Genomic DNA, 23605 nt, shown 5'->3' on the forward strand with positions numbered 1-23605 from the left:
TAAGCTTATTCTTATTATTGTTATTAAGTTTAGATTACCATAGAACCTATACCTATTCTTAATAAGCTTCGACAGAGGATAGGGGAAAGTTGCTTTCCCGAGTTCTCTCGACTTTCAACCAATCTTCTATAACACGAAGCGAATGTTTAGCATCCTTGGAAAGAACGAGTTTCGGGAGAAGAGGATCAAAATTCTTCCTTCTCATCAGGAAGATGGAAGCAGCTGGGAGCGGCTGCTATGAAGTAATCCGGGTACATGTCGAGAAGGTAGTGTAAAAGTTTCGAATAACCCGAGAGAGGGATAGAGTCCGCTTTTAAGTCCTCCTCATCCTCTGAAGAGATAGACAACAGAGACGGTTCTTGATTCGACTCATTATTCTTCGTATATTGTTTGTTTTCTTTCATCCAGCTCATCAGCTCTTGCAACTGTCGACGTAACGGAATTAAATTCTCGTCTTCTTGAGTTGAAGTAGACGTAACTGGGGTCACGGATTTCGACACGATCGCCACAGGAGGTCTCGCGCCAGTCGAATTATCTGTCACATGCGAAATCGAAGGAAAAGTTTCGACAGCTTGATGAGTCGAAGATCTCAAAGAACTCAGAATCGATCGCTCCACAACCGAGTCGAAGGCAGCTGTCGCTGTCGTAAGAATACGAGGCGAAGTCCATGTAGCTACGCTACACGACGAGCGAAAGATATCTACTTCTCTGTGCCCCTTCACATGGGGCGGAGATAGCACCTCTTCAGTCGAACGTCTCTTCAACGGACGTGAGACTGAAGAATCACGTCACTTACAACGTTTAACCGGTGACGAATCACTCGACTCTGTCGATAACTGATTACCTAACTACACACTTTTCCAATGGTGTTTAGTCGAATCCTGCTGTCGCACCACAGGATCGACGGAGGAAGCGACTGTCTGTGGGCAAACCTCGATAGTCTCCCTTGGACCTCCAGTAAGTCTTCTCCCCGAGGCGGGGGAGCGGGACAGTGACCTTCGTCTAGGAGAACTATCGGGACAAACAGCCACCCCCTCAGATAGCTCTGCACTGACACTTTTCACTTTACTAGAAGTCTTTCCTATGAAAGACTTTACAGATAAACCTAACTGCATCACCGTATTACCTAATACATCAAATTTCTTTTTAAATTTAGACTCGAGGCTGGCAATGGTGTCAGAAGAAACTACGGGAAGTTAGCAAAGGAGTTACAGGAGCAGGGGTAGGAGGACTCAAGATCGAAGACATAAGAGGAGAAGGAGAAGGAATAGGAGCAGGGGCTTCGATAGAAGAATCCGAAGACGCTAAACTAGTTTTACTTTCAGCTGTGAGAGCCGCCTTCCTCTTCCTATCCTTAATTATCTTCCCCGAGTGATAAACAAAAACTTTCCACTGTTGTTCACTCCGATCCTTGCATTCATCACAAATAGATTCTCTAGAGCACTCACAACCCCTACCTCAATTCACTTAGTGTGCGAATCATAAATTAATTTAACTAACCTAGTTTTGCACCTACCGGTGCAGGATTGCCAGTTTGGCCTTTTTCCAGGCCAAAAGACCTCAATTTGGCCTTTAAAAAAACAAAAAATTTGTTGGCCATTAGCAATATGAAAAAAATGCGAGTCAAATAATGCTGTATATTTGGCCTTTTTCTACTAATGGGTTGGGCTTTTAAAGCTTCTGTTGATTAGAAGTTGGCCTTTCCTTAGAAAACCTGGCAACTCTGTACCGGCGCAAAACCTAACTACGTACTGAAAGACTAGAGTCCGACATGATGGTATGACCACAAAATTGTACATAAGAAAATTCAACTTCAATCCTACAACATGGAGTTTGAATACTTCACCAATATTGGAGATAATACTTCACCGATATTGGAGATAATACTTCCCAACAAATGAAGAAAAAAGTCTGCACCGACCACCGATGTTCAACAGAAGCCGGCAGAGAACGAATTGATGTTACCTGGACAGTTGTACCTGTAGCTCCCTCGAGTGGAGGGAGATGACGTCACCTACATCAGCAATGGGGGCGCCACCGCGGTAGTTTTGAATCTATTGTCTGCCGTTGTAGGGAACCTACAGCTATATAATTGTTCAGTAAGATACTGCAATAAAACTTCAAATCAATTAACCTTTCCCTCTGAAGTCACGTGCCAGACTGGGAACAGTCCCACAGGGATACTATGCAGCAGAGGAAAGATTCAGCAATTGTCATCTTTATTCTGAAACCGAACTGCCCTTGCATCCTCTCAATAGCAGCTGAGGATACAATGGATGTCTTGAAGTCTGAGTAGGGGGAGGGATGAGGCACTGAATGGTTTGAGGACACATTCGAGGAGTGCTCGTTCTTGATAAAAAAAAAAAAAAAAAAAAAAAATGGCTCCAATAGGTCACGATGAAGGGACTAAGGTTTTCGATGCTCCAGATTAACTTGAGCAGGAAGGTCATTGGAGAGCAATTGCCGTCCGTAAGAGATACCAAGAAACTCTGACCAATCACAACTCCAAAGACAATCTCGGTGGCTTACAGAATCAAAGAACCCAGGAAGACAGTATGACTTCTGATAGTTTCAAGGTTTAAAGACAACTCATGAATGGCAAAGGCAATGAACATGACAAACTTATAACAGAGTTTGTATTTTTCCTAACATACAAACCTGAATTCTTTACTATAGGAGATATTCTAGCGCGAGCTGGAAAATATGGCAGAAAAACCTTAACAAGGTCGTTAACGACCGGACAGGTAATTACCCACTTGTTGGTGGTGGGAGACCGCCGGACAGTAGCTGCTGTTTACCTTCAATCGGATTCTAGTTAGGACTATCCTAGGGGGCGGTGATGGAGGGAAGATTTGAGTAAAGAATTCGGGTTTGTATGTTAGGAAAAATACAAACTCTGTTATAAGTTTGTCATTTGTTCCTACACTAAATACAAACCCTCATTCTTTACTATAGGAGACTTAGTCTTGAGGCCAGGGTGGCCAAGGAGTTCCCTATCTTTAGGGAAGATAAGTCCTCAGACTAGACTCTTTTAAAGCAACAATCTTCCGAATTCTTTCTTTGTAGATCCCCAGAATCTCAGAACGACTGAAGGTTTGCAACTTCATGGAAACAAATGTTTCAGGATGAAGTGGGTCAGGAACATTCGACTCGGACCCCTTCCAACTTAGGATTCCCCCGACCTTGCCAAGGGGAAACCTCGTGACCACGAGTATAACTTATACTCTGTGAGAGGAATCAGATGAGTATCTTACCTTATTTCCATTGGCGAGTCCAGGCGAAACTGGATACAGACTAGGATCCCCAGATGTGGGGGAGAAGGAGACGAAGAAGATCAAAGGATGTCCTTTTTAAAACCTAGTGTAACCCAGACTCCTCAACCAATGGTTACTGTCCCCAGAAAGGGCGTAAGGTAGTAACAGCATCTGTTGACCTGTCACAATAGGCCGTATAAAACGGGTGTCTAGAGACCTATGTGTCACGTCGCTCAAATAGTGAGCAGTGAATGTAGATTGGCGCTTCCAGACCTCAACACTTAAGACTTGGGAGACTGAGAAAAAACTCTTAAATGCCAGAGAGGCAGCCACTCCCCTAACTTGATGGGCTCTGGGTTGTGCTGCCTCTGGGTATCCGTGAAAAGACCTCGCAATAACTTTCTTAAGTCAGAAAGAGATGGTGTTGCGAGAGATTCTCTTGTTTACCCTGTTGGAACAAGGAAGAGACGACGGAGACGTGATCTGAAAAGTCTGGTGCGCCTCAGATGTTTCTTTGACGCCCTGACTGGGCATAGAAACGACTGGACTGCATCCTGAGTTACCTAATAAGAGTGGATATTCTCCAAATCTCCCATTGGTAGATGAATGATTATGAGTCTAGCCACCAAGCCCGGTACGAGGTTGCGAGACACCCCCCCACCATCTCTTAGAATGGGTGGCGTAGGAGACCATGTAGCTCACTGACCCTTTTAGTGGAGGACAGAGGTACGAAGAAGACGGTCTTATGGTTCAGAGAGTAGTCTGAGGCCCTTAAGGGCACATAGGGCAGACTCTTCAGCGAACGTAAGACACGTCACAAGGAGATGGTATAATCTCAAGTGGGGGCAAGATCACTCCGACACCGAAACAACCAAGGTGATGTCTTCTGAGGCGGAGAGGTCAACCCTTACTCCGTCTACAGATGAGGCTCAAGGCTGCGCAATAGCCCTTAATCGCCGAGACTGAGAGAAGCTTTCCTCACTGAGGAACAAAAGGAAGTTTGGGAACTACTGATCCTTCCTTTTGAGGATCCAATTGCTTCACATAGTCGCTGTTGTAGCGGTTAAGAAGTCCATTGTCTTAGCCCCAGCAGTTAGGACTTCTTGTAGGAACTGCCTAGAGTTTGGTTTGACAAGTCCTCATAGCTCGCAAGGTAGTCGACTGTATCAGACCACTAGTAAGCCAGAAGGGACATTGAAGTCGCTTCCCTTGCCGAGGCTTCTGTGACTGAGAAGAGCCTGGAAGAGTTGAGTGTCTCTTCGAGGATTAGCTTGGGGTGAGCCTCGCCGTGAAGGGATCTAAGAACAGAGGAGAAGGATGACGTCTCTGAACTCGGAGAACAGACCAGGTTTAAAGGTCGCTCAAGAAAGGCAGAGGCGAGGGACAGAGACATTCTTAGAGTCCTTAAATAGGAGGATTCTAAGTCCCTCGACGGCAGCACTCGCGAGGAATCCTCAGGCTGCGATAATTCCTCGCGTGTTATTACAGGAAAAAATGGAGACGCGAGTAGCAGACAAACCTTACATTTTACCCCTCGTATCTTCCTTATCGAAAGGGGAAGAATGGTAGGAGTCGGAGTGTCTGGAGGGAACAGCGAAGACCGCTGACGAGAGTCGGAAGGCTCTGTCATAAGAGTAAACTCTTAATGACGATGATCGCGTGCATAGCGCTAATTGCGCGCGTGCAAGGACACTCTGTGCTAATTGTTAGCAGAGCCCGACTACTCGCATAACTGAAACTCGAAGGTTCCAAGTCGTGTGAACTCGAAAGTCCAACGCGACAGAGGCCCAAAGGCTCCTAAGGTCATGAGAACCCGTAGGATAAACATGACGAAAGTCTAAAGGCTCCCGATCACACCCGGCGAAAGGGTGATCGTCACGAGACCCAGAGGAGTCAACGTGAGGGGAACCAATAGGATCAAAAAGACGTCTCCAACCAGCACGAGGGGGAGAACGTCAGGGATGAAAATAACTCCTCCGCAGGGTAGATTGTTCTCCCGGAGGAGAATGTAGCTTAATACAAGGCTCTCACTCCGCCCCTGGAGGAGAAGCAAAAGGCGTAAGAGGGAGGAGCGTAGATCAGTAAACTCCTATCAGTTTCTCTCGTGAAGGTAGGAAGTTTCTCCCTAAGGAGATCGCCTAAAACAAGCTTTCTCCCTGCCCTATGGGGATAAGCGTAGGCGTATTAACTTTTCTCTCTCAACGAGGGAAAAGTTTTCCCGAAGGAAGGATTGCCAAAGGCAAGATTTCTCTCCTCTCTATGGAGAAACGCGTAGGTTTAATAATTTCTCTCTCGCGAATGAGGGAGAAGAACTCCCGAAGGAGGACATCGCCTAAGGCAAACTTTCTCCCAGATCTATGGGAAAAAAGTATAGGCGTGATAAACTCTCTCTCGCGGACGAGAGAGAAGTTCTCCCGAAGGAGGACGTCGTTTGAGACAAGTTTTCTCCTAGCTCTAGGGAAAAAACGTAGGCGTAAAAAACTCCCTCTCGTGAACGAGAAAGGAGTCCTCCCGAAGGGGACTTGGCCCAAGATGAGCTTTCTCCCAATTCATGGGGAAAAAAGCATAGGCTTAATAATCTCTCTCGCGAATGAGAGAGAAGTTCTCCCGAAGGAGAACATTGCCTAAGACAAGCTCTCCCCCAGTTCTATGGGAAAAAAGCGAAGGCGTAATAATTTCTCTCTCGCGAGCGAGAGAGAAGTTCTCCCGAAGGAGAACATTGCCTAAGGCAAGCTTCCTCCCAGTTTTATGGGAAAAAGCGTAGGCGTAGTAATCTCTCTCTCGCGAACGAGAGAGAAGTTCTCCCGAAGGAGAATATTGCCTAAGATAAGCTTTCCCCCAGTTCTATGGGAAAAAAGTGAAGGCGTAACAGTCTCTCTCTCGCGAACGAGAGAGAAGGTCTTCTGAAGGAGGGCATCGCCAAGGCAAGTTTTCTCCCAGTTTTACGGAAAAAACGTAGGCGAAAAAATCTCCTCTTGTGAACGAGAGAGAAGTCCTCCCGAAGAAGGACATCGCCTGAGCTCAGCATACTCCCAGGGAGAAGTTCCCCCCGAAGGAGGCATAAGCCGTAGACTTGCTATTCCCCAGCTCCAGGGGAGAAAGCACAGTCTTCGGGGACGAGATAGCAGAGGTAAAACTCATTGAGCTGTTTGCAACTCCTTACGAAGGAGGGAAGGTTGCTGACTGTCTGAAGTGGGGAAGCTTTCCCTCGGAAGGGGAATGGATCTTTCACGCAGTCCAATTCCGAGGAAGGTTATCACTCCCTCGTAAGGGAAGGATCTCTAATCCCTGGAGGCGAACATCCTGTCAGCAATCTGAGTTTCCCAATAAGTTGATCAAGTTGCAGGTTGACGAGTGTTACCTCGTAACATGACTTTTCCCTTCTGCTCTCGACCGAAGAGAAGAAGGGGGCGAACCCCTGCATCTTCTTTCGAGGATTCCGAGATACTCGACATCCTTAACTCAATAGAGAGCAAAGGAATTAGGGAGGTTGTCCTGTCTGAAACACGGGAGTGAGGGATTGACCCCGCGAGTGTATGATCGGAGATTTGTGTGTGTAGCGCTAATTGCATGCGAACACCTACGTGACTGGGGTCTGAAGACTCTGCCATAAGAGTAAAACTCCTGATCGTTATGGGCGTAGTGTTGGATGGGCGTACGCGAACACTCCACGTGACAAGAGTCCGAAGACTCTCTGACCTAAACGTAACGCTCTTGATGACTTGTGTCACGAGAACCCGAAGGTTCAGCGTGATCGTGCATGCCCCTAGAGGTTGTGTTGCGAGAACCCGAAGGTTCAGTGCGAACGTACGTGCCCTTAGAGTTAGTGTTGCGAGAACCCGAAGGGCTAGAACAACGGGAAAACGGAAGTCTCCCTTGTCACGAGACACCGAAGTGTCAGCGAGACTAAATGCACGAAAACCCCAGGTTTCAGCAACTAGCTGTGAACAAACGAAGGGATAGAGCATCGGGAAACCGAGGTTTCCTTGTCACGAGACCCCAAAGGGTCAGAGATCGCTAATTCAAAGGCGAGAGCGATCTCTCTGGAGATAGAAAGAAAAGCAAGAAGCGCTCTATCTGACTTTTTCTAGACCGGACGGAGACCCTCAAACTAATATGCGAAGAAGAGGGTTCGAGGTTAGGACATGTTTTGCCCTTGGCCTTTCTCCTGTTTTCTTGGATGAACCCTTGCACGACGACGACCGCGAGGCAGAACAATGACGAGAGGGATCGTTCTTCGCAGGTTTGTGGCACGAGTGTATATAATCTCGAGGCAGAAAGTCTCGGTGAGAGACAGAAGGCGAGAAAGAGCGACAATGATAATGTCTCTTCCTATTTCGCCTGTCTCTTCAGTGAGAATATCTAGGTGAGGGCGTACACAGGCGTGCGGGAGAGTTATCTCGCACGTCTGTGCTAACCGTAGGGAGCGCGCGCGCAGGAGAAAATCCCCCATAGTGGAATCATACCGTGCGCGCATATCCTTACGGATGTGGAGAAGGCTGGTGCGCCGGTAAGTGCTGGCGCGTTGATAAGCATTGGCGTGTGCGCGTTGGTAAGCACTGGCGCTGCGGGAGAAGGCAGCAGGGCTACCTTGTCAGGAGGCCTTTTAACAGTAGAAAATTGACGCGCAGGTTTTACCTGTCACGTAGGATGGTATTGGGCGGGTATGCGCACGTGCAGGCGCAGGAGAGTGCCATTGCGCAGGAGATTGGTGGCACGCAGGAGTTTGTGCGCAGGTGAGCGCATGGTACGAGATGGAGCTATGCTCTTGTTGGAGCATGGATGACCCCCCCCTTGTTGGAGCATGGATGACACACACACACACTCTCTCTCTCTCTCTCTCTCTCTCTCTCTCTCTCTCTCTCTCTCTCTCTCTCTCTCTCTCTCTCTCTCTCAGGTCGAAGACGACGGGGACGAAGAGGAGAAGGGGGGGTTAATTGTGATGATCACGCTTGCGTCGTTGCTTCGTAGTAACGCAAGCGAGGGGTGAAGTAGGCTCCACAGGAGCTGACGTTATTACCTCCGCTGACACTTCAGCAGCCGTCGATTGAGCTGACGGGATATCGGCGAGGTCCGGAACTTCCGAGGGTTCCAAAACAGAAGGGACCTGAGGTAAAACTGTGCCTACAAGGAACTGGTTCCATACCTTCACTGAAGGAGAACCAGGAAGTCCAGGGCAGGCCAACCGCTCTCTTGGCAGGGGGAGCCTTCAGCCCACCTATGACCTCTGCATGAAGGGCATAGGGAAAGAGGATCCATCTCCGATGGTGACATAAATGTGCCACAAGATTTCGGGGAAATCCCGGAACACTTCCTCAAAGAGAGGACACCATCTACAAAAAAGAAAAAGGATTAATCAAAGCTCAAAAAAAAAAAAAAAATAAAAAAGAGAAAGGCTAGTCTGCCAGCAAAAAAGCAGGAGCAGAGGTGTTACCACTGCGACGGCTAGAATTCGATTGAAGGTAAACAGCAGCTACCGACCGGCGGTCCCCCACCACCAACATGTGGGTAATTACCTGTCCGGTCGTTAACGACCTTGTTAAGGTTTTTCTGCCGTATTTTTCAGCTCGTGCTAGAATATCTCCTATAGTAAAGAATGAGGGTTTTTATTTAGTGTAGGAACAACTACCCCTTATGCACTATGCTATCATGCATGACAATAACCGAAGTATATCTAACCAAGCAAATTACTATACTTACTTGTGCTAACGCTGAAAGTTGTACTTCCTTCTGCAAGTGCCACAACGCAGTACTGTAAAACTCCATCAAGTGTAAACGGTGCGGTTCTCTCTCTCTGACATCACTGAAGAATCTGTTGATATAAACAATATATGTTAGATTGAAGTATTTCCTTTAAAAGTTGTTTTACACACCAAAAAATGGACCTATGCAATACAAACATCATCTCAAGAGATATTAATTCATTTGTCATGGTAACCAACCTTAAATTATGCAACATACAGTAACACTTAACCTAAAATACCATTCTTTATTCGGCACTTTCCATTCTTGATCACACTTTTGCTTTAATAATATCTAAAAGATGACAAATTAAAAGGTTATCTCCAGTATTCCCAGAATAGCATTACAGTATTTTCATTTGAATACCTTTCGTCAATGAAATTTACACAATTTCCAATTGGTTGTATAATTTCAAAGTCTTTTACTGCTCAAATTCTGTTTCCTCATCTACAACAGAATCCAACTGGTCAGCCCCAGAAATCAAATAGTAATCAGATTATACTTGTGCATTGCAATCCTAGTACCTGTACGATTCAATAAATTTCAAGTCTGTCTGGAGTAAATTTCTAATTTTTCCCCCCATGCAAGGTAGTATCGCATATTATAATAAAGGACTCGATGAAAGTCAAAAATCCAGACTAAACAGGGCACAGATTGCTCTTTAAGCTTAATAAAGAAAAAGAAACCTACAAGGTTGAAAGAAAACTACAAAATTATGATAAATTGTAGTCACAGATTAAACATGAATGAACATTAATTTTTCTTTTGGAAAATAAAAAGATCCTTCAGAATTTTCCCTTAATCAACTTATCCAGAAAGCATAGATGGCCATGTCCATCAACTTATAAACGAAAACAATGGAAAATACTATTTATTCGCGGTATTTATTTGTGAATACGATACATGCATTATTATTGGATAGTTACGTAATACATCAGTTTTTTTCAAATCTTGTTTATATCAAACAAAGCTTTTTGTTCGTTTACGAGAGCTCCACATGAGGTAATGTAATCTTAAACGATCAAACAGCTGTGTTTTATATAAACAAGATTTGGATAAAACTAAGGTTTCACTTAACTATCCAATAATGATGCATGTACTGTAAATATCAAATACTAGTATATTTTTAAGAAATAAACAGTGAAATAGTAATATTTTCTATTATTTCCTTTATAAGTTGATAAACACTACTGTCTGTGCTTTCGAGGTCAGCTGATTAAGTAAACTTCAGAAGGATTTTTTGTTATCTTGTAAAAGAAACAATTAATGCTTAAGCTATAATTTTATCATACTATGGTAAGAAGTTTTATTTAAAATACTTTTCTTTCATATTTCGTTTACTATCAAGTCTAATGGCATATCTAAGTTTGTATCTTGACTTGCTAGTGGGTTTCAAACCCCAACTGACTTTACTTGCCTTTCATATTTTATTCCTTAATATTCACTCGCCGTGTGTGTTTGAATTGTGAATACAGTAGTTTAAGTTGTGAAGTTACGAGTCATTTAGATCGGCAATTTGCAACTGTAAGATTGTTATCACTTTTAAAATCATAATAGATTAAAATATGTTATTTTATGAACAACAATTAGTAGATTATGTTTGTTTTGCATGTACTTTTCATAGAGACTAACCGCTTTTTCTCAATACTATAGTAATGTTTCCTTCTATTTTTAAGGGGCCACTACTGTGTTGACAAGAAACATCTGGAAGCATTTGAAATGTGGATGTGGAGCTGAATAATAAGTTGGAGAGACCACAAGACAAATAAAGAAGTACTACGAATAGTTGGAGAAGAGACAACCCAAATAGCAACAATAAAGAGAAGATAAAAAACTGGATAGGACACATTTTTAAGAGACAGGTTACTGAAGGACATTATACATACATACATATACCAAGCCACTTCCCCCAATTTTGGTGGGGTAGCCGACATCAAACAAATGAAACAGAAAAGGGGACCTTTCCTCTCTACGTTCCTCCCAGTCTGACAAGGGACTCAACCTAGTTCGGCTGGTACTGCTAGGGGTGCCAAAGCCCACCCTCCCAGTTATCCACCACAGATGAAGCTTCATAACACTGAATCCCCTAATGATGCTACCTCCGCAGTCATCTAAGGCACCGGAGGAAGCAGTAGGGCCTACAGGAACTGCGTCACAATCGCTCACCATTCATTCCTAATTTCTAGCACGCTCTCTTGCCTCTCTCACATCTATCCTCCTATCACCCAGAACTTCCATCACTCCATCCATCCACCCGAACCTTGGTCTTCCTCTTGTACTTCTCCCATCAACTCTCGCATTCATCACCTTCTTTAGCAGACAGCCATTTTCCATTCTCTCAACATGGCCAAACCACCTCAACACATTCATATCCACTCTAGCTGCTAACTCATTTCTTACACCCGTTCTCACCCTCACTACTTCGTTCCTAACCCTATCTACTCGAGAGACACCAGCCATACTCCTTAGACATTTCATCTCAAACACATTCAGTTTCTGTCTCTCCGTCACTTTCATTCCCCACCACTCCGATCCATACATCACAGTTGGTACAATCACTATCTCATATAGAACTCTCTTTACATTCATACCCAATCCTGTATTTTTTACTACTCCCTTAACTGCCCCCAACACTTTGCATCCTTCATTCACTCTCTGATGTACATCTGCTTCCACTCCACCATTTGCTGCAACAGACCCCAAGTATTTAAACTGATCCACCTCCTCAAGTAACTCTCCATTCAACATGACATTCAACCTCGCACCACCTTCCCTTCTCATACATCTCATAACCTTACTCTTACCCACATTAAGTCTCAACTTCCTTCTCTCACACACTCTTCCAAATTCTGTCACTAATCGGCCAAGCTTCTCTTCTGCGTCTGCAACCAGTACAATATAATCTGCAAACAACAACTGATTTACCTCCCATTCATGGTCATTCTTGTCTACCAGTTTCAATCCTCGTCCAAGCACTCGAGCATTCACCTCTCTCACCACGGCAACATCACACATCCCTGTCTTAGCCCCACTCTCACCGGAAACCAATCGCTCACTTCATTTCCTATCCTAACACATGCTTTACTACCTTTGTAGAAACTTTTCACTGCTTGCAACAACCTTCCACAAACTCCATATAACCTCATCACATTCCACATTGCTTCCCTTTCAACTCTATCATACGCTTTCTCCACATCCATAAACGCAACATACACCTCCTTACCTTTTGCTAAATAGTTCTCGCATATCTGCCAAACTGTAAAAATGTTATTTTGATAATAAAATAAATTTTTGAATATACTTACCCGGTGATTATAATAGCTGCAACTCTGTTGCTCGACAGAAAACTCTAAGGTAAAATTCGCCAGCGATCGCTACACAGGTTGCGGGTGTGCCCAACAGCGCCATCTGTCGTCCAGATACCCAGTACTCAATGTAAACAAAGAACTCAATTTTCTCCTCGTCCCACTGCGTCTCTATTGGGGAGGAAGGGAGGGTCCTTTAATTTATAATCACCGGGTAAGTATATTCAAAAATTTATTTTATTATCAAAATAACATTTTTCAATATTTAACTTAGCCGGTGATTATAATAGCTGATTCACACCCAGGGGGGTGGGTAGAGACCAGCAAAATATGTTTACATTATTATGAGCTAAGAATTTTTATTTCATTTTAGAAGTTATCAAAATAACAAAAACAAAATAAATAGGTACCTGGTAAGGAAGTCGACTTGAACAATTACTCTGCCTTTTTAAGTACGTCTTCCTTACGGAGCCTCGCGATCCTCTTAGGATGCTGATCGACCCCTAGGATCTGAAGTATCAAGGGTTGCAACCCATACAACAGGACCTCATCAAAACCCCTAATCTAGGCGCTCTCAAGAAATGACTTTGACCACCCGCCAAATCAACCAGGATGCGAAAGGCTTCTTAGCCTTCCGGACAACCCAAAAAACAACAATAAAAACTTTTCAAGAGAAAGATTAAAAGGGTATGGAATTAGGGAATTGTAGTGGTTGAGCCCTCACCCACTACTGCATTCGCTGCTACGAATGGTCCCAGTGTGTAGCAGTTCTTGTAAAGAGACTGGACATCTTTCAAGTAAAATGACGCGAACACTGACTTGCTTCTCCAATAGGTTGCGTCCATTATACTTTGCAGAGATATATTTTGCTTAAAGGCCACGGAAGTTGTTACAGCTCTAACTTCGTGCGTCTTCACCTTAAGCAAAGTTCGGTCTTCCTCACTCAGATGTGAATGAGCTTCTCGTATTAACAATCTGATAAAGTCTGACCAAGCATTCTTTGACAAAGGCAAGGATGGTTTCTTAACTGAACACCATAAAGCTTCAGATTGGCCTTGTAAAGGTTTAGTACGCTTTAAATAGAACTTAAGAGCTCTAACAGGGCATAAGACTCTTTCTAGTTCATTGCCTACGATCTCCGATAAGCTGGGGATATCGAAAGATTTAGGCCAAGGCAGAGAAGGCAGCTCATTTTTGGCTAGAAAACCAAGTTGTAGCGAACAAGTGGCTTTTTCTGACGAAAATCCTATATTCTTGCTGAAGGCATGAATCTCACTGACTCTTTTAGCCGGGGCTAAGCATACCAGGAAAAGAGTCTTAAGAGTGAGATCTTTCAGGGAGGCTGATTGTAACGGCTCTAACCTGTCTGATATGAAGAATCTTAGTACCACGTCTAAATTCCATCCAGGGGTAGCCAAACGAGGCTCCTTGGTGGTCTCAAAAGACTTAAGGAGGTCTTGCAGATCTTTATGTTTGGAAAGATCTAAGCCTCTATGCCGGAAGACCGATGCCAACATGCTTCTGTAGCCCTTGATAGTGGGAGCTGAAAGGGATAGTCCTTTTCTCAGGTATAAAAGAAAAACAGCTATTTGAGCTACAGAGGTACTGGTCGAGGATACAGAAACTGACTTGCACCAGTCTCGGAAGACTTACCGCTTCGATTGGTAGACTCTAATGGAAGAAGCTCTCCTTGCTCTAGCAATCGCACTGGCTGCTTCCTTCGAAAAGCCTCTAGCTCTCGAGAGTCTTTCGATAGTCTGAAGGCAGTCAGACGAAGAGCGTGGAGGCTTTGGAGTACCTTCTTTACGTGTGGCTGACGTAGAAGGTCTACCCTTAGAGGAAGACGACTGGGAACGTCTACTAACCATCGAAGTATCTCGGTGAACCATTCTCTCGCGGGCCAGAGGGAAGCAACTAACGTCAACCTTGTCCCTTCGTGAGAGGCGAACTTCTGCATTACCTTGTTGACAATCTTGAACGGTGGGAATGCGTAGAGATCCAGATGTGACCAATCTAGGAGGAAAGCATCTATATGTATTGCTGCTGGGTCCGGGACTGGAGAGCAATAGATTGGAAGCCTCTTGGTCAGCGAGGTTGCAAAGAGATCTATGGATGGTTTACCCCAAGTGGCCCAAAGTCTCTTGCACACATCCTTGTGGAGGGTCCATTCGGTTGGAATTACTTGCCCTTTCCGACTGAGACAATCTGCTATGACGTTCAAGTCGCCTTAGATGAACCTCGTTACTAGGGAGATGTCTTGACCTTTTGACCAGATGAGCAGGTCCCTTGTGATCTCGTACAACGTCAGTGAGTGGGTACCTCCTTGTATGGAGATGTACGCCAAGGCCGTGGTGTTGTCCGAGTTAACTTCCACCACTTTGCCTCGAAGGAGAGACTTGAAGCTTTTCAAGGCCAGATGTACTGCCAACAGCTCCTTGCAGTTGATATGCATGCTCCTCTGACTCGAGTTCCACAGTCCTGAGCATTCCCGACCGTCTAGTGTCGCGCCCCAGCCCACGTCCGATACGTCCGAGAAGAGAACGTGGTTGGGAGTCTGAACAGCCAGGGGAAGACCCTCTCTTAGGTTGATATTGTCCTTCCACCAAGTCAGACAAGACTTTATCTTTTCGGAAACCGGGATCGAGACCGCTTCTAGCGTCTTGTCCTTTTTCCAGTGAAAAGCTAGATGGTATTGAAGAGGACGGAGGAGTAGTCTTCCTAGTGACACAAATTGTTCCACGGATGACAGCGTCCCTACCAGACTCATCCACAGCCTGACTGAGCAGCGTTCCTTCTTCAGCATCTTCTGGATGGATAGCAGTGCTTGATCTATTCTGGGGGCTGATCGTCTTGTTGTTCAGCAACGTCCTCATCAGAGGGTTCCTCATCCGAAAACTGATGAGGAAACGGCAAGGGAGTGGGCAACGTCTGGCTCGCTGAGTCCGGTCGCACTGGTGGATGCGTGACGGAGCCGGACGCAATATCATGGAACTGCTGCACAGTCTGTGAACTGTTAACAACCATGGGTGCGCGAGGAAGCACAGCGTCAACCCGAGACTGTCTAGACCGTCTGGGTTGTGCAGTCAACACCCTACCGGGTTGCTGAGGTTGACGCACTGCGTCAAAACAAGTCACCTCTGCTGGTTGTTGAACGTCCTGAACGTCAACAACCACCTCCGAGCGTCGCTTAACGTCAACGTGCGGCTGGCAACCCACACTGGGTCGCATCGGTGGAGGAACCACCTCAACTGGCAGACGCGAGTAGGTTACCTCAGCGTCAACAGGGCGCACAACCGACCGGTTGGAAGGTTGTTGGCCAGAAGGTTCGGTAGCAACCTTCTCCGCATTAAAGTCCTCTATCAAGGACGCCAGCTTGGACTGCATGTCTTGCAGCAAAGCCCATTTAGGGTCTACGGGAGCAGGTGTGGCAACAGACGGGGTTAGCGACTGAGGTGGTACCGTTTACCATCCCTGAAAGCCTTGTTATGCGTGACATAATTGTACAGCAAAACTTCAAAGGCTCGAAAACAGCTGTGAAGTTGACCTGTAAACAACTTGGAGCGTCTCCTGGCCAGGCGCCAGGGAGAGTCTACAAGAATTGAGAAGTCTATCTGGGCAGAGGCATGAACTCCCAAGCCGAGAACTTCTCTCGTGTCATATCAGACTCTCGCTCTATAAACCAGTTTAAAAGAAGGAAAAGCAAAGGCTGTATCCCCCAAACTCCTCCTGGTGAAAAACCAGTCGCCTAGCCAACGTAAAGCTCTCTAGGAGAGCGAGAGAGCACTAGCTTAAAAACAACGGCTTCGAAGTAGCTAGGCCTAGTGTAAGCTCTGACGTTTAGGCGAACGAGGAGCAGCAGTTACAAAAAGATCCGGACAAAGATCCTTAAAAAAACATTATGATTTAATTAAAGTCCATAGGAGGCTAAGCAGCTTTAGGCTCCACTCCATCTGACAGAGTCCTCAAGGGAATATCAGTAGTAGGGAGAACAGCAACTTCCTCATCTACAGGAACCTTGTCCGATAAAAGCTGAGTCTCAAGCAAGGGAGAGACCTACCGTGGTGGCAATGCTTTACAAGCAGAGTCCACACTCACTGGTGCATTAGTAGCGGACCAGAACGCAACGTCATGTAACTGCTTGACAGTCTGTGAACTGTCAACAACTGAACTGTCAACCACAACAGGTGCGTGAGGACGCACAGCGTCCACTTGAGACTGCTTTGACTGCCTAGACTGAGCAGTCAAAACAACTCTAGAATGCGGAGGTTAACGCACAGCGTCAAAACAAGTCAACTCCGATTGTTAGTGAACGTCTTGAACGTCTACAGGAGCATCAGCAAGTGGCCTAACGTCCAAATGCGGCTGAAAAACCACACGAGACCGCATCGAGTGTGGTTCTAAACAACCTGACTGACGTGACTAAGCTACGCCAACGTCAACAGTAAGCACAGAGGAACGTTAGGTTGGCTGAAAGCCAGGATATCGATGAGATAAACGGCTAGACTCAACGGACTAATCGGCAGAATAGTCTTCCATAAGGGAGGCAAGCATATACTGTACTGCATGTCTTGCCATACAACCCATTAAGGATCAACGGAAATGGTTGTGGTAAGAGACGAGGGTAACGTCTGTGACCGCAACACTTTGCCAACAAAAAAAAAGACTCTCGGAGTCTGTGTTACGCTTTTTGTTAGGCGGCGAGCAGTTATCCGATGACTGCATAGGGTCAGAGAGCTGTCCTAATGGTTGTAACCAGGACGCTGGACCTGTCCTGAAAGGACTGACTTTCGCTTAAGGGCTTCGAAACCTTGTGACAGGTTTCTTATGCGAAAAGCCTTCGGATGACGAGGAGAAACAACGTCTCTCTCGTCTTATGGTAGGGGAGATCTTGGTAAGATACACCCGATACCATAGAGGGAAAACGTCTGTTCGTTGGTCAAGGCCTCTCGAACCCATAAGTCGTTTGACATTACTTCTCCCCTGGGCTTGGGAGCATGTAAGAGGTCCCGGACTAGGTGAACGACAGGCATGAACAGACGAACCCTCGGACGCAACACTGTAACACTTTGCGCATATCACTTTATCACTTCGATTTTCTGTTTTGCACTTATTTCACTGAAATCGAAACTTTTACTGATTTCTACCTGAAACACGCAATTCTACCCTTCATTAAAAGGTAGTAATTGCGAAATCAGTCGTATAATGTAAGCTCATTAATACCAGCAAAAAACAGAAAACATTTTAAGATAAAAAATTCAGTGGCTGGGAAAGAGACTAAACACTAGTTCATATAACTACGTTTTCAATCTCTCACCGCACATAGCCTGGGGACGAGAATAAAAACTAAAACGTTTTATCCTACCTCCCCGTACAGCGACTAGGGACGATAGTAACTCGAGAACAACGTTACCCGCTTGAACGGAACGTTTTCTCTCCTCTCTCTCCCTCCGTCTCTATCTCTCTCTCTTTCTCTCTTGATTTCGCACCTAAGAGAAGAGCCCAATTATATTTTGTCAAAAAACATGTTATTTGACTAAAGGAAAAAACTGAAAGGTATTTCAATTAAAAAGTTCCTTTAAAATAGAATTTAAAACATTTAAGCTAAGAAAGAATGAACAAAACGTCAGAATCGATTTACTCACTGCAAAGTGAAACCGTGATACATTCTCTCTCTATCGTAACGATAGAGCGCATGTTGAACGTCCTGAACGTCAACAACTGCGTAGCATAAATAAACTAAACGTTAGTTCATCTTTGAAAACAGTACGAAGACTATCAAAGAAATTCTTTCATAAAATATTACATTTAAAAAGTTTTAAATCCTTAGCTCTTTAAAAGCTAATTACGATATAAAGGGCTCAACGTTGATTAACTTCGGTTTCCAAGTTAGGACCGCCTACTCTCAGGAAAGGTCTATATAAACAAAACATTAAAATTATTTTCATATGTTTATAATAAATGGAAAGTTAATCGAAGAGGCCTAATAAAGGCGGAGAGATATAAAATATATAGAGGAAAATCTATAACGTGATATAATTACTAAAAGCCTAAACACACTTCCGTCTAAGGGAAGGGTCGGCCATTTAAAAGTGAAAGAAAGTCCATACTCTCTGTCACCATAATTTAATCTATCCAAAACGAGTTCAAGATTTAAGATGAAGATAAAACACCTGCACAGCAAAAGCTCAAAACTAGAATAGTGTACTTCACCAATTAGTTGTGAAAACAAATCCAGTTTAGCAACAGCGAATAAGCACGTCTTGTCGGGAGCACGACAGAGAGAAAATTGAGTTCTTTGTTTACATTGAGTACTGGGTATCTGGACGACAGATGGCGCTGTTGGGCACACCCGCAACCTGTGTAGCGATCGCTGGCGAATTTTACCTTAGAGTTTTCTGTCGAGCAACAGAGTTGCAGCTATTATAATCACCGGCTAAGGTAAATATTGAAAAATCTAATTCATGCAACCCCTACCTCTTCTAAAACCTCCCTGTACTTTTAGGATTGCATTCTGTTTTATCCTTAATCCTATTAATCAGTAATCTACCATACACTTTTCCCACCACACTCAACAAGCTAATACCCCTTGAATTACAACACTCATGCACATCTCCCTTACCCTTATATAGTGGTACAATACACGCACAAACCCAATCTACTGGTACCATTGACAACACAAAACACATGTTAAACAATCTCAGCAATCATTTAAGTACAGTCACACCCCCTTCCTTCAACATCTCGGCTCTCACACCATCCATACCAGATGCTTTTCCTACTCTCGTTTCATCTAGTGCTCTCCTCCCTTCCTCTCTTGTAATCTCTCTCTCATTCTCATCTCCCATCACGAGCACCTCAATACCTCCAACAGCAATTATATCTGCCTCCCTAATATCCTCAACATTCAGTAAACTTTCAAAATATTCCACTCACCTTTTCCTTGCCTCCTCTTCTTTTAACAATCTTCCATTTCCATCTTTCACTCTCTCTTCAATTCTTGAACTACCTTCTTTACTCTCTTCACTTCTTTCCAAAACTTCTTCTTATTCTCTTCATATGAATGACCAAATCCCTGACCCCACCTCAGGTCAGCTGCCCTCTTTGCCTCACTTACCTTGCGCTTTACTTCCACATTTTTCTCTCTATATCTTTCATACTTCTCTACACTATTACTCTGTACCCATTCTTCAAAAGCCCTCTTTTTCTCTTCCACTTTTACCTTCACTCCTTCATTCCACCATTCACTGCCCTTCCGCATGCTGCCTCCAACAAACTTCTTGCCACACACATCACTTGCAATCTCAACAAAATTTTCTGCTACTAACTTCCACTCCTCTAAATTACCAGTTTCTCTTACTTTCTACTTCGTCATATGTCATTTTCAACCTTTCTTGATATTTACTTTTTACCCCTGGTTTTATTAGCTCTTCAACCCTCACTAGCTCCCTTTTACATCCACCTACTCTATTCCCCCACAACTAATTTTCCTTCCCACCAAAAATATGATCAGACATACCGTTAGCCCTACCCCTAAACACGTGCACGTCTTTCAATCTTCCAAACATTCTTTTAGTAATCAACACATAATCCATTAATGTCCTTTCTACCACTCTTTCATTTGCCACTCTCACCCATGTATACTTGTTTTTATCTTTCTTTTTGAAAAAGCTAGAACTTATCACCATCTCTTGCTCAACACACATACCTACCAGTCTCTCACCACTCTCATTTTCACCTGGTACGCCATATTTCCCAATGATACCTTCTACCTCTCCAGCGCCCACTCTAGCATTTAAGTCACCCATGACAACTACATAATAGTAGGTAAATTTGAAGGAGAAAGATGCAGAGGAAGGAAAAAGAAGTCGATGCTATATGACCTGATAGGAGGGAAAAGGTACTAAAAGCTAAAAGAGGTGACCATAATTAATGAATTATGGAGGTCGTCTAATTCATGAAAGTACCTTCCTTAGAACAGAACATATGGTATTAGTAGTACTGTATTGAAAATATCTCAGATATTTTAAATTTTCATTTTTGTTACTAACAGAAACAAAATATACTTTCTAAACCGTCATTGTCTGGTTACTATTACCTTACTTAATGGTAATAAAACCAATTTGTACAGGTACTCTATTTCATTATTATATATTAAGCCTTGTATTGAGAAACAAAAAAACTTTGGTGAGCTCGTAGGAATGTATCTCAATGTTTTATAATAGAAGTCATGTAAAAATGCACTTCGATAAAAAAAATTTCACTTAAAGAGAATATTTCTTCAGAAATGGAACTCATTCGTGTAACGGAGCATTAATGTATAGCAAGTGTATATCAGATAAATAGGGACAATAGCAAAATAAAACAAATCCAAAAATTTAACTAGACTCATTCCAAAATTGTAAAATATCTAGGCCTCATAAAATTGTATAAAATGAGCATTATTACTAAAACAATAAAACCTGCATTCACAATTCCAAAGTGACTTATCGTGAGTCTTGCAAAACAAAAGGCTAGGAGCATCACAAATAACATCTTACTATTATTATTACTTGCTAAGCTATAACCCTAGTTGGAAAAGCAGGATGCTATAAGACCCGGGGATCCAACAGGGAAAATAGGCCAGTGAGGAAAGGAAAAAGTGAAAAATAAAATATTTTAAGAAGAGTAACATCATGAAAATAAATATCTCTTATATAAATTACATAAACTTTAACAAAACAAGAGGAAGAGAAATTAGATAGAATAGTATGTCCGAGTGTATCCTCAAGCAAGAGAACTCTAACCCAAGACAGAGGAAGACCAAGGTACAGAGGCTATGGCACTATCCAAGACTAGAGAATAATGGTTTGATTTTGGAGTGTCCTTCTCGTAGAAGAGCTGCTTACCATAGCTAAAGATTCTCTTCTACTCTTGACAAGAGGAAAGTGGCCACTGGACAATTACAGTGCAGTAGTTAACCCCTTGGGTGAAGAAAAATTGTTTGATAATCTCAGTGTTGTCAGGTAAACTCTTAAGTTCCAAAAGCATAAATGAAGTGAAGTTATCAGGAAAAAGCTACACAAATATTAAAAAGAGTAAGGCAGTATAATAAACCAAAACAAGAGATAAAAGAAAACACAATTTACTGATAACTCTGAAGCTAGATTCTCATCAACAAAAACACTAAGTTCAGGTATCATTATTACTTGCTAAACTACAACTATGGTTCGAAAAGCAGGATGCTATAAGCCCAGGGGCTCCAACAGGGAAAATAGCCCAGCAAAGAAAGGAAAAAAAGGAAATATGTTTTCATTATAAAATAAATTTTTGAAAATACTTACCTGGTGGTTATATATATAGCTTACGTCCCTGATGTCACGGCAGAAAATTCAAAACTCGCGCCAATCGCAGATTGGATAGCCAGGTGTGCTACACGCGCGCCTCTAGTGAGGTACCTAGAAACCATTCCGTAGGGCCCTCATATCTTCCATGCCTCTAGTCTCTAGAGGGGAGGAGGAGGGGGACTTTAATTATATATAACCACCTGGTAAGTATGTTCAAAAATTTATTTTATTATGAAAATAACATTTTTAAACACAAGACTTACCTGGTGGTTATATTTATATAGCTGATTAACACCTTTGGTGGAGGGTTAGGGACAGCCAATATAGTTGGAATTCTGCTTAAGAGTTTAAATATAAAACAAACTTAAGGGTTCGTACCTGATAAGGAAGCTGACTTCAATGATACTCTGCCATTATGTCCGCTTTCCTTATGAGATCCAGCAGTCCTCTCAGGGGCCTGAAGATCCCTAGGAGCTGTCAACCGGTGATCACACCTCTCTGTGACAGAGCCTCCTCTAATACCCATTTCAGGGCACTCTCAAGGAACAAAATAGACCACCTGACCAATCAATGATTGCGGAAGACTGTCGTAATCTCCACAAGACAACCATAAACACCAATTAAAAGTTCCAAGAGAAGAAAACGTATTAGGATTATGGGAATGTAGTGGTGGATCCCTCCCCCACCACTGTACCCGCCGCTACGAACGGTCCAAAAGTGTATCGGTCCTCATATAGAGTCTGGACACTTTTCAAATAATGTGAAACTAACACAGATTTGCTCCTCCAGTAGGTTGTGTCCATATTGCTTTGCAACGAACGATTTTGTTTGAAAGCCACTGAGGTTGCCACAGCTCTCACTTCGTGAGTCTTAACCTTTAAAAGATTAAAGTCTGTCTCACTGCAATGCGTATGAGCTTCTTTGATTAAACGTCTGATAAATTAAGACAGGGCATTCTTAGACATTTGCAAGGAGGGAGACTTCACCGAGCACCACAGTGCTTCTGACTTGCCTCTCCAGCTCTTCGTTCTGTCAAAGTAAAATTTAAGGGCTCTTACTGGACATAAAACTCTCTCTAACTCATTGCCAACCACGTCCGCCAGGTGCGAAATCTCAAAGGCCTTAGGCCAAAGGTGGGAAGGGCGCTCATTCTTAGCGAGAAAACCCAACTGCAATGAACAGATCGCTTTGTTGTCCTGAAAACCCACATTTCTACTGAACGCATGGACTTCACTAACCCTCTTGGCTGTTGCCAGACTAACCAAGAAAAGGGTTTTCATCGTGAGGTCCTTCAGAGATGTATAGTGCAAGGGTTCAAACCTGTCACTCATCAGGAACTTCAGAATTATATCCAGATTCCAAGCTGGTGAATCCTGGTGACTTTGCTTCGATGTCTCAAAAGACTTAAGCAGTTCCTGTAAGTCTTTATTATTTGATAGATCCAACCCTCTGTGTCTAAAAACAGTTGGTAACATACTCCTGTATCCCTTGATGGTGGATGCAGAAAAACTGCGCTTCCTTCTCAGGAACAAAAGGAAGTCAGCAATCTGAGCTACAGAGGTACTGGAAAAGGAAACAGAGTTGACTCTGCAACATTCCCTGAAAACTCCCCACTTGGATCGATATACTCTGATGGTCGAAGACCTTCTAGCTCTTGCAATCGCTCTAGCTGCCTCCTTCGAAAAGCCTCTAGCTCTTGAGAGTTTTTCGATAGTCAGAAGGCAGTTAGTCGAAGATTTTGGAGACTTTGATGGTGTCTTTCCAAGTGGAGTTGTTTGAGTAAATCTACTCACAAAGGGAGGCTTCTGGGAGTCTCCAGCATCCATTCCAGTACCTCTGTGAACCATTCCCTTGAAGGCCAGAAGGGGGCTATTAACATCATTCTGGTCCCTTCGCTTGTCACAAACTTTTGTAAGACTTTGTACAGGAACTTGAAAGGCGGAAAAAGGTATATATCTAGATTTGACCAATCTAGCAGGAA

The 23605-nt window shown here is 43.7% G+C and overlaps 1 protein-coding gene across 1 annotated transcript in view; it reads right to left on the minus strand.

The window, feature by feature from the left end:
* Positions 1 to 23605, minus strand: part of Cdc27 (cell division cycle protein 27) — a 186581-nt gene that overhangs the window by 44796 nt on the left and 118180 nt on the right. The window contains exon 8 of the mRNA XM_068384545.1: positions 8955 to 9066. Within this exon, the coding sequence (XP_068240646.1) occupies positions 8955 to 9066 (112 nt within the window). The remainder of the gene's footprint in view (positions 1 to 8954; positions 9067 to 23605) is intronic.

Source organism: Palaemon carinicauda, chromosome 12, assembly GCF_036898095.1.
Source record: "Palaemon carinicauda isolate YSFRI2023 chromosome 12, ASM3689809v2, whole genome shotgun sequence".
Classification (NCBI taxonomy): Eukaryota; Metazoa; Arthropoda; class Malacostraca; order Decapoda; family Palaemonidae; genus Palaemon; species Palaemon carinicauda.